This window comes from Canis lupus, chromosome 14 (genome assembly GCF_011100685.1).
Source record: "Canis lupus familiaris isolate Mischka breed German Shepherd chromosome 14, alternate assembly UU_Cfam_GSD_1.0, whole genome shotgun sequence".
Classification (NCBI taxonomy): domain Eukaryota; kingdom Metazoa; phylum Chordata; class Mammalia; order Carnivora; family Canidae; genus Canis; species Canis lupus.
Genome location: NC_049235.1, coordinates 540,245 through 554,184, shown reverse-complemented (window position 1 = coordinate 554,184; position 13,940 = coordinate 540,245). Strand labels below are relative to the sequence as shown.

Here is a 13,940-nt window from a genome sequence, read left to right as displayed (position 1 = left end):
TCATTGCATCTGAATCTTTGGGGTAAATCCCCAACAGTGCAATTGCTGGGTCGTAGGGCAGGTCTATTTTTAACTCTTTGAGGAACCTCCACACAGTTTTCCAGAGTGGCTGCACCAGTTCACATTCCCACCAACAGTGCAAGAGGGTTCCCTTTTCTCCGCATCCTCTCCAACATTTGTGGTTTCCTGCCTTGTTAATTTTCCCCATTCTCACTGGTGTGAGGTGGTATCTCATTGTGGTTTTCATTTGGATTTCCCTGATGGCAAGTGATGCAGAGCATTTTCTCATGTGCTTGTTGGCCATGTCTATGTCTTCCTCTGTGAGATTTATGTTCATGTCTTTTGCCCATTTCATGATTGGATTGTCTGTTTCTTTGGTGTTGAGTTTCATAAGTTGTTTATAGATCTGGGATACTAGCCCTTTATCTGATACATCATTTGCAAATATCTTCTCCCATTCTGTAGGTTGTCTTTGAGTTTTGTTGACTGTATCTTTGCTGTGCAAAAGCTTCTTATCCTGATGAAGTCCCAATAGTTCATTTTTGCTTTTGTTTCTCTTGCCTTCATGGATGTATCTTGCAAGAAGTTACTGTGGCCAAGTTCAAAAAGGGTGTTGCCTCTGTTCTCCTCTAGGATTTTGATGGAATCTTGTCTCACATTTAGATCTTTCATTCATTTTGAGTTTATCTTTGTGGATGGTGCAAGAGAGTGGACTAGTTTCATTCTTCTGCACGTAGATGTCCAATTTTCGCAGCACCATTTATTGAAGAAACTGTCTTTTTTCCCGTGGATAGTCTTTCCTGCTTTGCTGAATATTAGTTGACCATAAAGTTCAGGGTCCACTTCTGGATTCTCTATTCTGTTCCATTGATCTATTTGTCTGTTTTTGTGCCAGGACCACACTGTCTTCATGACCACAGCTTTGTAGTACAACCTGAAATCTGGCATTGTGATGCACCCAGCTATGGTTCTCTTTTTTAATATTCCCCTGGCTATTTGGGGTCTTTTCTGATTCCACACAAATCTTAAAATAATTTGTTCTAACTCTCTGAAGAAAGTCCATGGTATTTTGATAGGGATTGCATTAAACGTGTAAATTGCCCTGGGTAACATTGATTTTTCACAATATTAATTCTGCCAATCCATGAGCATGGAATATTTTTCCATCTCTTTGTGTCTTCCTCAATTTCTTTCAGAAGTGTTCTGTAGTTTTTAGGGTACAGATCCTTTACCTCCTTGGTTAGGTTTATTCCTAGGTATCTTATGCTTTTGGGTGCAATTGTAAATGGGATCGACTCCTTAATTTCTCTTTCATGAGTCTCTTTTTTTTAATAAATTAATTTTTTATTGGTGTTCAATTTACCAACATACAGAATAACACCCAGTGCTCATCCCGTCAAGTGTCCCCCTCAGTGCCCGTCACCCATTCACCCCCAACCCCCGCCCTCCTCCCCTCCCACCACCCCTAGTTCGTTTCCCAGAGTTAGGAGTCTTTATGTTCTGTCTCCCTTTCTGATATTTCCCACACATTTCTTCTCCCTTCCCTTATATTCCCTTTCACTATTATTTATATTCCCCAAATGAATGAGAACATACCCTGTTTGTCCTTCTCCGATTGACTTACTTTACTCAGCAAAATACCCTCCAGTTCCATCCACGTTGAAGCAAATGGTGGGTATTTGTCGTTTCTAATGGCTGAGTAATATTCCATTGTATACATAAACCACATCTTCTTTATCCACTCATCTTTCGATGGACACCGAGGCTCCTTCCACAGTTTGGCTATTGTGGACGCTGCTGCTAGAAACATCGGGGTGCAGGTGTCCCGGCATTTCATTGCATCTGAATCTTTGGGGTAAATCCCCAACAGTGCAATTGCTGGGTCGTAGGGCAGGTCTATTTTTAACTCTTTGAGGAACCTCCACACAGTTTTCCAGAGTGGCTGCACCAGTTCACATTCCCACCAACAGTGCAAGAGGGTTCCCTTTTCTCCGCATCCTCTCCAACATTTGTGGTTTCCTGCCTTGTTAATTTTCCCCATTCTCACTGGTGTGAGGTGGTATCTCATTGTGGTTTTCATTTGGATTTCCCTGATGGCAAGTGATGCAGAGCATTTTCTCATGTGCTTGTTGGCCATGTCTATGTCTTCCTCTGTGAGATTTCTGTTCATGTCTTTTGCCCATTTCATGATTGGATTGTCTGTTTCTTTGGTGTTGAGTTTCATAAGTTGTTTATAGATCTGGGATACTAGCCCTTTATCTGATACATCATTTGCAAATATCTTCTCCCATTCTGTAGGTTGTCTTTGAGTTTTGTTGACTGTATCTTTGCTGTGCAAAAGCTTCTTATCTTGATGAAGTCCCAATAGTTCATTTTTGCTTTTGTTTCTCTTGCCTTCATGGATGTATCTTGCAAGAAGTTACTGTGGCCAAGTTCAAAAAGGGTGTTGCCTCTGTTCTCCTCTAGGATTTTGATGGAATCTTGTCTCACATTTAGATCTTTCATTCATTTTGAGTTTATCTTTGTGGATGGTGCAAGAGAGTGGACTAGTTTCATTCTTCTGCACGTAGATGTCCAATTTTCGCAGCACCATTTATTGAAGAAACTGTCTTTTTTCCCATGGATAGTCTTTCCTGCTTTGCTGAATATTAGTTGACCATAAAGTTCAGGGTCCACTTCTGGGTTCTCCATTCTGTTCCATTGATCTATGTGTCTGTTTTTGTGCCAGGACCACACTGTCTTGATGACCACAGCTTTGTAGTACAACCTGAAATCTGGCATTGTGATGCACCCAGCTATGGTTCTCTTTTTTAAAATTCCCCTGGCTATTCGGGGTCTTTTCTGATTCCACACAAATCTTAAAAAAATTTGTTCCAACTCTCTGAAGAAAGTCCATGGTATTTTGATAGGGATTGCATTAAACGTGTAAATTGCCCTGGGTAACATTGACATTTTCACAATATTAATTCTGCCAGTCCATGAGCATGGAATATTTTTCCATCTCTTTGTGTCTTCCTCAATTTCTTTCAGAAGTGTTCTATAGTTTTTAGGGTATAGATCCTTTACCTCTTTGGTTAGGTTTATTCCTAGGTATCTTATGCTTTTGGGTGCAATTGTAAATGGGATGGACTTCTTAATTTCTCTTTCTTCAGTCTCATTGTTAGTGTCTAGAAATGCCACTGACTTCTGGGCCTTGATTTTGTATCCTGCCACACTGCCAAATTGCTGTATGAATTCTAGCAATCTTGGGGTGGAGTCTATGTAGAGTATCATGTAATCTGCGAAGGGGGAGAGTTTGACTTCTTTGCCAATTTGAATGCCCTTTAATTCTTTTTGTTGTCTGATTGCTGAGGCAGGACTTCCAGTACTATGTTGAATAGCAGTGGGGAGAGTGGACAACCCTGTCTTGTTCCTGATCTTAGGGGAAAGGCTCCCAGTGCTTCCCCATTGAGAATGATATTTGCTGGGGGCTTTTCGTAGATGGCTTTTAAGATGTTGAGGAATGTTCCCTCTACCCCTATACTCTGAAGAGTTTTGATCAGGAATGGATGCTGTATTTTGTCAAATGCTTTCTCTGCATCTATTGAGAGGATCCTATGTTTCTTGTTTTTTCTCTTGCTGATATGATGAATCACATTGATTGTTTTACGAGTGTTGAACCAGCTTGTATCCTGGGGATAAATCCTACTTGGTCATGGTTAGTAATCTTCTTAATGTATTGTTGGATCCTATTGGCTAGTATCTTACTGGGAATTTTTGCATCCATGTTCATCAGGGATATTGGTCTGTAATTCTCCTTTTTGGTGGGGTCTTTGTCTGGTTTTGGACTAAGGTCATGCTGGCCTCATAGAAGGAGTTTGGAAGTATTCCATCTCTTTCTATCTTTCCGAACATCTTTAGTAGAGTAGGTATGGTTTCTTCTTTAAACGTGTGATATAATTCCCCTGGGAAGCCATCTGGCGCTAGACTTTTGTGTCTTGGGAGGTTTTTGATAACTGCTTCCATTTCCTCCCTGATTATTGGCCTGTTCAGGTTTTCTATTTCTTCCTGTTCCAGTTTTGGTAGTTTGTAGTTTTCCAGAAATGCGTCCATTTCTTCTAGATTGCCTAATTTATTGGCGTATAGCTGCCCATAATATGTTTTTAAAATCGTTTGTATTTCCTTGGTGTTAGTAGTGATCTCTCCTTTCTCTTTCATGATTTTATTAATTTGAGTCTTCTCTCTCTTCTTGTTAATAAGGCTGGCTAATGGTTTATCTATCTTATTAATTCTTTCAAAGAACCAACTCCTGGTTTTGTTGATCTGTTCCACAGTTCTTCTGGTCTCTATTTCATTGAGTTCTGCTCGACTCTCTTCTTCTGCTGGCTGTAGGATTTATTTGCTGTTTTTTCTCTAGCTCCTTTAGGTGTAAGGTTAGCTTTTGTATTTGAGTTCTTTCCAGTTTTTGAATGGCTGCTTGTATTGCGATGTATTTCCCCCTCAGGACTGCTTTTGCTGTATCCCAAATATATTGAATGGTTGTATCTTCATTCTCATTAGTTTCCATGAATCTTTTTAATTCTTCCCTCATTTCCTTGTTGACCCTTTCATCTTTTAGCTGGATGGTCCTTAATCTCCATGTGTTTGAAATCCTTCCAAACTTCTTCTTGTGATTTAGTTCTAATTTCAAAGCATTATGGTCTGAGAATACGCAGGGGACGATCCCAATCTTTTGGTATCGGTTAAGACCTGATTTGTGACCCAGTATGTGGTCTATTCTGGAGAAAGTTCCATGCGCACTTGAGAAGAATGTGTATTCAGTTGCATTTGTATGTAAAGTTCTGTATATATCTGTGAAATCCATCTGGTCCAGTGTATCATTTAAAGCTCTTGTTTCTTTGGGGATGTTGTGCTTAGAAGACAGATCGACTGTAGAAAGCGCTAGATTGAAGTCACCAAGTATAAGTGTATTATTATCTAAGTATGTCTTAACTTTGGTTATTAATTGATTGATATATTTGGCAACTCCCACATTCGGTGCATAAATATTGATGATTGTGTCCTATCATCAATATAGATAGATCCTTTAAGTATGATATAGTGTCCCTCTTAATCTGTTACTACAGTGTTCGGGATAAACTTTAGTGTATCTGATACAAGGATGGCTACCCCTGCTTTCTTTTGAGGACCATTTGAATGGCACATGGTTCTCCAACCATTTATTTTCAGGCTGTAGGTGTCCTTCTGTCTAAAATGAGTCTCTTGTAGACAGCAAATAGATGGGTCCTGCTTTTTTATCCAGTCTGAAACCCTGTGCCTTTTCATGGGGTCATTAAGCCCATTCATGTTCAGAGTTACTATTGAAAGATATGAGTTTAGTGTCATCATGATACTTATTCAGTCCCTGTTTTTGTGGATTGTTCCATTGGACTTCCTCTTAAAGAGGAATTATAAGAGTCCCCCTTAAAATTTCTTGCAGAGCTGGTTTGGTGGTCACATATTCTTTCAGTTCCTATCTTGGAAGCTCTTTATCTCTCCTATTCTGAATGAGAGCCTTGCTGGATAAAGTATTCTTGGCTGCATGTTCTTGTCAGTTAGGACCCTGAATATATCCTGCCAGCCTTTTCTGGCCTGCCAGGTCTCTGTGGAGAGGTCTGCTGTTAATCTAATATTTCTCCGCATAAAACTTAGCGATTTCTTGTCTCTTGCTGCTTTAAGGATCTTCTCTTTATCTTTGGAATTCGCAAGCTTCACTATTAAATGTCAAGGTGTTGAGCGGTTTTTATTGATTTTAGGGGGGATCTCTCTATTTCCTGGATCTGAATCCCTGTTTCCCTTCCCAGATTAGGAAAGTTTTCAGCTATGACTTGTTCAAATACATATTCTGGCCCTCTGTCCCTTTCGGCGCCCTCGGGTAACCCAATTAAACGCAGATTTTTCTTCCTCAGGCTGTCATTTATTTCCCTTAATCTATCCTCATGATCTTTTAATTGTCTGTCTCTTTTTTCCTCAGTTTCCCTCTTTGCCATCAACTTGTCTTCTCTGTCACTCACTCGTTCTACCTTGTTAACCCTCGTCGTTAGGACCTCTAGTTTGGATTGCATCTCATTTAATTGATTTTTAATTTCCGTCTGATAGATTTAAATTCTGCAGTCATGAAGTCTCTTGAGTCCTTTATGCTTTTTTCTAGAGCCACCAGTAGCTTTATAATAGCGCTTCTGAATTGGCTTTCTGACATTAAATTGTAATCCAAATTTTGTAACTCTGTGGGAGATAGGACAGTTTCTGGTTCTTTCTTTTGAGGTGAGTTTTTCCTTCTAGTCATTTTGCTCAGTGCAGAGTGGCCAAAAGCAAGTTGTACTTGATAGAGGTATTAATTCTTCTCACTGTAGCATTCCAGCTGTTCTCTCTTTAAATCTCAAGCCAAATTCGTAGGTTTTCAGGATGATTTGAAGGTCATCTAGGTAATTTGGTGGGGACAGGTTACTTTGGGACCCTACTCTTCTGCCATCCAGCCCCACCTCCATGGAAGATTTCTGAGCAGGACGTGTGCCTCAGTTCCCTGGAGGGTGTGGCTGGGTGGATGGGCCATCCTTGGTGGCCAGGCTAGAAATCTGCTCACCTACTGCCTGGGGCTCTCTGAAACAGCCAGTCCAGTCACTGCACAAGGGCTGAGGGCATTCCCACAGGGTGGCAGGTGGGATACAGGGCTGCCTTGTTGGCCTGCCTGCAGTCCAGGGAGGAAAAAGTGAGGCCCCTGCAGCACAGTGTGGGACATTGTGTGATAAAGAAATGCACACACAGGGTGACCCGGGCACCTTGCAGGGGACACACCCCGGGCTGGCATCTTAAAACAAATGCCTTCTGCTGGTACTGGGAGCAGTGCATGCAAAATAGCTAACAGCTATCTAGGTGGAGGAAAGCCAGGAGAGCCCTGGGGCCACCCGAAGCCTGTGACCTGGAGTGAGGCTGTCTGGCAGACAGCATGTAGAGAGCAGAGGAAGAGGACAAACAGGACCATGCTGGGAAGGGCTATATATGTTGGAGTGGACTGGGTCTGATGGTCGTGGAGAGCCCACAGGGGACCAGTCAGTCATGGGAGGTGATGCAGAATGCTCTAGTAGTTTCAGCAACACCAGGATGGTGCTGGCCTGGGAACCAGGGCATTGCAGAGGTCTGAAGCGTTGGGCTGCCATCAAAAGAGAACAAAGAAACTGACTCATCTTCCTGTCCAAGACAAGTACAAATGCAGGATGAAATGGGAAAGGGGCCCCATTAGACACAGAGGAAGCCCACCTGTGTACAGTCACCCTACCTACCACGGGACAACAGGGCAGCACAGACAAGAAATGGTCCCTTCAATAAATGGTACCTAGTCAATCAGACAATGACATGGTGGGGAAAAGACCCTGACCCCTACCTCATGCCATATATACAGTCAATGGCAAACCCAAATGGAAAAGGTAAAACAAATGAACAGAAATGTTAGGCAGAAAACATGGAATGTTTCTATGACCTTGGAGTAGGCAGAGGTTTTGTAAACAGACTGATAAAAGCACTTGCAATGAAAGAAAACTGGACATATTAAAAGATTCATAGAAGGGTATAAGAGGCCAAAGAGACAACTGGAAGGGAACATGACAGGAGTTTCTGGGGAGCTGATGTCCAGTGGCTGGCAATTTGTGAAATTTTGTCAGGTTTTGCATTTATGACATATATACTTTTGTATGTATATTATGCCCCTATGAAGTTATTTTAGGTGTCAAATATGTAACCTTGAATAGTGAGAAATTAGTGGCTCAAGGGCCGGGAGAAGGCAGAACCCTGAGCCCAGGAGCTGAATCAGCTTTCATCCTGAACTGGGCCACAGTGCATACACTTCCGGCAGCCTCTCCATCTCCAGGAAACCTCCCCCTGGTTTAGGCTGGAGCTCTGAGGAGCAAAGGAAAACCAGAAGTAGACCAGCCCTTGTATACAAGTGCAGGCTAGAAAAATCTCAAGATCTAGGAACAGATTATGGTGATCCCAATTGCTCGTTTTCCCACATACCTGGAAAAGGCAGGCAAATCCCCCTTTGAAGGGTGATAACCATATTCAAGGTCAAAAAATGTTTCTACAAATAATTTTCCAAACACAGCATCCAGCACAGAATCAAAGGATAACCTGTCACATGAGCTGGTGACACAATGAGTGATTGTCAGCAAAACTCGCAGAAACAAGTCCACATGGACTCTGATACTGGAATTATGAGACACAGACTGTGGAAAAGAAATATGCTTACTTAGGTTTACAAAACCAAAATGCGAGTCTGAATGTCTCAGCGGGGAACTGGAAACTATACAGATCATATAATATCCTTTGGAAAGAATCCCATAGCAACTGTAGAGTGGAAAGACCTGTGAGGAATCGCAGTGAATACAAGCATTTCTCTCTGCAACCCCTCAGAACCCCACTAAAATGACAGTGAATGAATGTTACAACACATCAACACAGGGATGCTCCTGACAACATGGAAGCCAGGAGCTGAGCATGGCAGCAAAAGTTTGTAGACTAAGAAGTAGATGCATGAATACTTAGGTCTTAGAAGCAAGTAGAATCCTAAATGAGTAGAGAACTCTGAGAACCAACTCGGGACGTACTAGTATCAGGTGTCTTGAAAAGTGCAGCTTAAAAATGGGAAGATAGATTGATAATTTACAGTAAGAGTACTTTAGAACCCACCAGGCCTTTGTCCAATAGCTTGTACCCAGGCAAATGCCCCCACCCTTTACCAAGGCAGAAATCTGCAGGTGTGTTCCCCAGGAAAGACAAAGTACTGTGTGTCCAGAGAGAAGGACAGCAAGCATAGCCTGGGTGAAGGCGAGGTTTCCCTGAGTGAAATTCCCATCTACACACACATTTACCTTCCTATTGTCGGTATTCCACACTGACCATGATGACCCTCCAGGAAGCGGGATGGAACCAACCCAAGAGGAAACTCAAAGATACTGACCTGGGGTTCCCCAAGAAATAATGGAGCCAGGTCACTCTACAATGAGGGGCCCATGCAGATTAGCCCCCACCAAGGAGCTGAGCTTCCAACATGACAGGTCAGGTCCTCCTTTTAAGTATCAGCAGACAGCCAGGGATCACAGGACATCTGAGGAAGGCCTCTCACAACCACAGAGGTAAAGATAAAAACAAACAGGAATAAAACATTGTAAAGAGAGGTGAAAACTTCAAACTCCACCACTCTTCCAGGCACCTGGCTGGCTCTATTGGTAGAGTATATGACTCCTGATCTCAGGGTCATGAGTTTGAGTCCCACATTGGACATTGAGATTATTTTTTTAATTAAAAAAAAAAAGATTGAAAAAAGTTAAAAAAAAAAAAAAAACCTGCCACAATACCCAGAGAGAGAAAATACTCTCTCCAAAAAGTGGGATAGGATGTTGAATCAAAAGAACATTCAGGGAAGGTGGGTGAAACTGCTAGAAAATAAAGGTAGAATAGAAGAAATCAAACTCCCAGCACAAAGGTTGTCTGAGACAAGGCAGAGATGGAAAAGAGGAAAAGAATGGAGAATACAAAGGATCTGTCCAAGAGACAATGACAGACATGATGTAGAGGAAGTCAGCTAAGAAGGCAGGAAGGTACCCAGAATCACAAGGTTCAGACCGAACAGACCATATGCACTGGTGCATGAGAGAGGAGACCCACGTCAAGACCCATCACCCTGAAATTCACAGCCTACAACACAGGGAAGCCATTCACTCTGTGGGTTTCATGCAGAGGATCTGGGATCCAAATGGTTCCCAAGAACAACAATGGAAGCTGAAAGAAAAATGGAGCTGTGCATTCAGAGTTCTAAAGGGAAATGAGTTTCTAAGCCAAGACTTTTATACCCAGCTAAACCATCTTGCCGACTTTTTAGGTAGAAAAGCTGAGTTTTGGGACATGCATATTTCCCCAAATCTGCCAGACAGCTTCTGAAAAAGATGCCCCCGAGAAGCTGAAATCTTAAAATATGTGGTGTGTTTAAACATCTCAAAGACAATTCGGGCAAAGCCTGAGCCTGAATCCATAATAGGTACATTAAAAACAGCAACCACAAAGTTTTGTAGGAAAAGAAAAGGAGTGATCATGGGGCTCAGCTGGGTATGGCATCTAACACAATGCCAATACTGCCAGCACTCACTATTGATCTAACTGGAGTATGCTTCAGTTTTTAGGGTGGAGGGGGCTGGGCAGGTGTGCATTGGAGTGGCGGGGTGATGATAAAAGAGCTGACTTCCTGCCCTCCATGGGGATAGGGGAGACATTGCTGGGTCCCTCAACACTCAAGATGCAGCAAGTCAAACATTCTATTGAGATGCAGGTGTTGCTCTGGCTGGTTAGGAGGTGCCATGTGGGCCTGGGTGTGGGAGCAAGTCTCAGGTACTCTTGGACTCCTTAAAGTACATGCATATATAACTTTTATAAAAGTAAACCTAAAGACATTGAAAAGGTCTCCTCTGGAAAAGAGAAGAGCACAGACATAAGACAGAAATTAACTGTGGGGTGGGGTGCAGTCATTGCAGATGCCCTGGGAAAGAGCCAATAGCCAGTAGGAGAGAAGTGTGGAAGACACAGCAGGGAGGGGACAGGGTGGGGGCAGTGTCTGGATGCACAGCCCACCTCACATTGACCAGTAGGGGAATAATGAGACTCACATACGCAGCTGCAGATATTCTTGTAACTGCATTTAAAAAGGAAGCAGCTGGCATTCATTTTCATGTTGAATTTAATTGTGGCCGATATATCAACCAATGTGTTATCATTGCAATGACAGTCACAATAGTAAAACAGCGAATGAAATGTTATAGTCCTCCTCTTGTGTGAGGTCTGGGGGGTCTGCGCCAGCCAGCAGACAGCCCACGGCCCCCTGGACCAGCCCCATCTCTAGGGCTCGTGGGTGGCAGGTGTGCACCCCAGCGGTCAATGCAACATTAACCTGATTGAGTCACACACCCCTTAGCCCCCAACCCTGTCCCTTCCCTCAAAGAGAGAAAGGAAGAAATGCATTCCTCAGTCAGGCCCTGTGGCTGTTGACCCTCAGGACCCAAGGTCCCCCAGCCTGGTGCTGTACCACCTCTTCCAATTCCCTTACATACCCGTGAAGCCAGCTTCCAGGCGGGGGGGCAGCCACCCCCATCACCTCGCCACCATGCACAGGTCCTTTGGGCTACTGTTCCAGCCCACATCCTCCCTCCTGCATGCCCGAAACGCATCATCACCTCACAGTCCCTTCCCTTCCTTCGCTTGGTCCTAGAGGATGTAGAAATAAACCTGACCCCAGCCGAGGAGACCTCTCTCCTCCCAGGCCCTGCCCTCCGTGGACCTTGGGTCGGCCAGGATGCCCCCTGCAGTGCACGGAAGAGGCGGCGCCGGTGACCCCCGTGAGAAGGGACAGGTCTTACTGGGTCTGCCAGCACAACAGGAGGAGGGGAGCCGCCGGCCAGGACCTCACCCCGGGGAAGACGGACGGCACAGGCGAGCCAACCCGGGCAGGGGGTGCCAGGGCCAGCCCTGACGCCCCGGGGTGCGTTCCTGCAGGCCATCGCCAGCCACATGCATCTCAAGTGCAAGTGCCACGGGCTGTCGGGCAGTTGCGAGGTGAAGACCTGCTGGTGGTCGCAGCCCGACTTCCGCTCCATCGGCGACTTCCTCAAGGACAAGTACGACAGCGCCTCCGAGATGGTGGTGGAGAAGCACCGCGAGTCGCGCGGCTGGGTGGAGACGCTGCGGCCCCGCTACAGCTACTTCAAGGTGCCCACGGAGCGCGACCTTGTGTACTACGAGGCCTCGCCCAACTTCTGCGAGCCCAACCCCGAGACCGGCTCGTTCGGCACCCGCGACCGCACGTGCAACGTGAGCTCGCACGGCATCGACGGCTGCGACCTGCTGTGCTGTGGCCGCGGCCACAACGCGCGCACCGAGCAGCGCCGAGAGAAGTGCCACTGCGTCTTCCACTGGTGCTGCTACGTGAGCTGCCAGGAGTGCGCGCGCGTCTACGACGTGCACACCTGCAAGTAGCGCGACCCCGCCGGCGGGCGGCTGGGCTGGGGGCGGGGCTCCTCCCTTGATTGGGTGGGGCGGGGCTCCTCCCTGATGGGGCGGGGGCGGGGTTCCTGGATGGGGGCGGGGCTCCTCACTGGACGGGGCGGAGGCTCCTCCCTGATGGGTCAGGGGCGGGGCTCTGGGTGGATGCAGGCTCCTCCCTGGATGAGGGCGGGGGCTCCCCCTTATAGGGCGGGGGGCGGAGCTCTTGGATGCGGGCGGGCTCCTCCCCGGATGGGGGCGGGGGCTCCTACCGGGTGGGGCGGGGATGGGGCTCCTGGATGGAGGCGGGGCTCCTCCCGACGGGGGGCTAGGGTCTTCCCCGGGGGAGGGCTCCTCCCGAGAAGAAGGGGGACCGGGCTCCACCCCGATAGGGCAGGGTCCCCAACTGGGGCTCCCAGTTGCGGGCGGGGTCCGCCTGACGAATGCTGGTTTCCTCCCTGGATGGGGCGGGGCTCCTCTCTGGGGGCGGGCTCCTGAATGGGGGTGGGCTCCTTCCTAGGAGGGCGGGGGCGGGGTCCTCGGACAGATTCTGGTTCCTTCCTTGAATGGGCCGCGGTTTCTCCGTGGGGGCGGGACTTCAGGACCGGGACCCCTGGATGGGGGAGGGTTCCCAGCGACAGGGCTGGGATGAGGCTCCTGAGTGGGGTGGGCTTCCACCCCGCTGCGGGCCTCCTGGGTGGGAGCGGGGCTCCTCCGTGATGGGCGGGGTTCCGTGGGTGGGGTTCCGCGGATGTAGGAGGGAGTTCATCCCTGGGGCGCAGCTCCCTGCTGCCATTGCACCCCCCACCCCATTTCGTCTGCGTGAAGCAGTAGCTCCTGCGGAACTAGAAGCGGAGACCCCGAGGGATGGCATCTGGCCCTCCCACCCCTGGTCCGGGCGCCGTGGTCCAGTCTGGTACCCTGGAGCTGTTCAGGGGTCTGGAGGCATCTGCCAAAGTTCCCACGCAGGACCCCGGCCTGGGTCGCCTCTGGCCGTGCCTAGCCCCAGGAACCGGTTCTGGCCGGTGAAAGGACGGGGAGCCCAGCAGCAGAGGAGTCTGGACTCTAAAGCCTGTCTGTGCCCTGGCTGCCATGCGCCCTGGCCTCGGCCCCCCAGGCCACCTTCCCAGGGACGGTTCCAGCGTCACTGCCAGACTCCCGCTCTTGGCTTGGTCAGCAGGGACCTGTACTTTGCAGCTGCCTGAAAGTCTCAGTGCCTGGCCAGCCCTCCTCTGTCCTCACCTCCCATCCACAGGGGACCAAAGCATCCAGTTCCATCCCCATCCTGACTCCCACTGGGCCTCAGCACCTGTCCCCCCATCTCCCTGGCCCACAGCCCCCTAGGAAGGGGAAGGCAGGAAGGGGGCTCAGGCCCCAAGGCTGCCCAAGCAGCTGGTCGGTGTCACCATCCAGACCCTGCCTTGGAGGCTCACCTTGGCTGGGGTTGGGCAGTGTGGGAGGTTTGAGGAGGGGAAGTTCACCCCGTGCTGCAGGCAGAGGACCCACAGCCCTCAGGGAGGGGGTCTGTGTCCAGCACCCTGCGGCTAGGACTGACCCCAGGTCCTGCTGCAGTGGCTATGGCGTCCCACACCTGCCTGCCCCCCAGCCATTGTCCCGGAGCCTCTCCATCTGCCCCATCCACCCTGCCTGGGAGCCAGAGGCTGCTGGACCCTTGGCCCTTGCCCACAGGGACCTCTCCCTGCTCAGCCTCTGCCACTGTGAAATGTCCCCCACCCCCGGCCCTGAGGGCCCACAGCCAGGCAGGGGGAGGAGACGGTGCTGCAGGATGACCTGCACACTGGTGGGGACGCAAAGTCCCTCTGCCTTGAGTCTTGCGTTTTTTGTTTTAATTTTATTTGTGATGCTGCTATATCCACCATACACTGGAGCTAGACAAACAG

General features: G+C 47.8%; 1 protein-coding gene across 1 annotated transcript in view; it reads left to right on the top strand.

Annotated features, from left to right (window-relative positions):
• The window catches only part of WNT3A (Wnt family member 3A), a 48,057-nt gene extending 35,984 nt beyond the window's left edge, over positions 1–12,073 (top strand). The window contains exon 4 of the mRNA XM_038556358.1: positions 11,554–12,073. Coding sequence (XP_038412286.1) covers positions 11,554–12,033 — 480 coding nt within the window. The 3' untranslated portion in view covers positions 12,034–12,073. The remainder of the gene's footprint in view (positions 1–11,553) is intronic.
• The last annotated feature ends 1,867 nt before the right edge of the window (positions 12,074–13,940 follow it).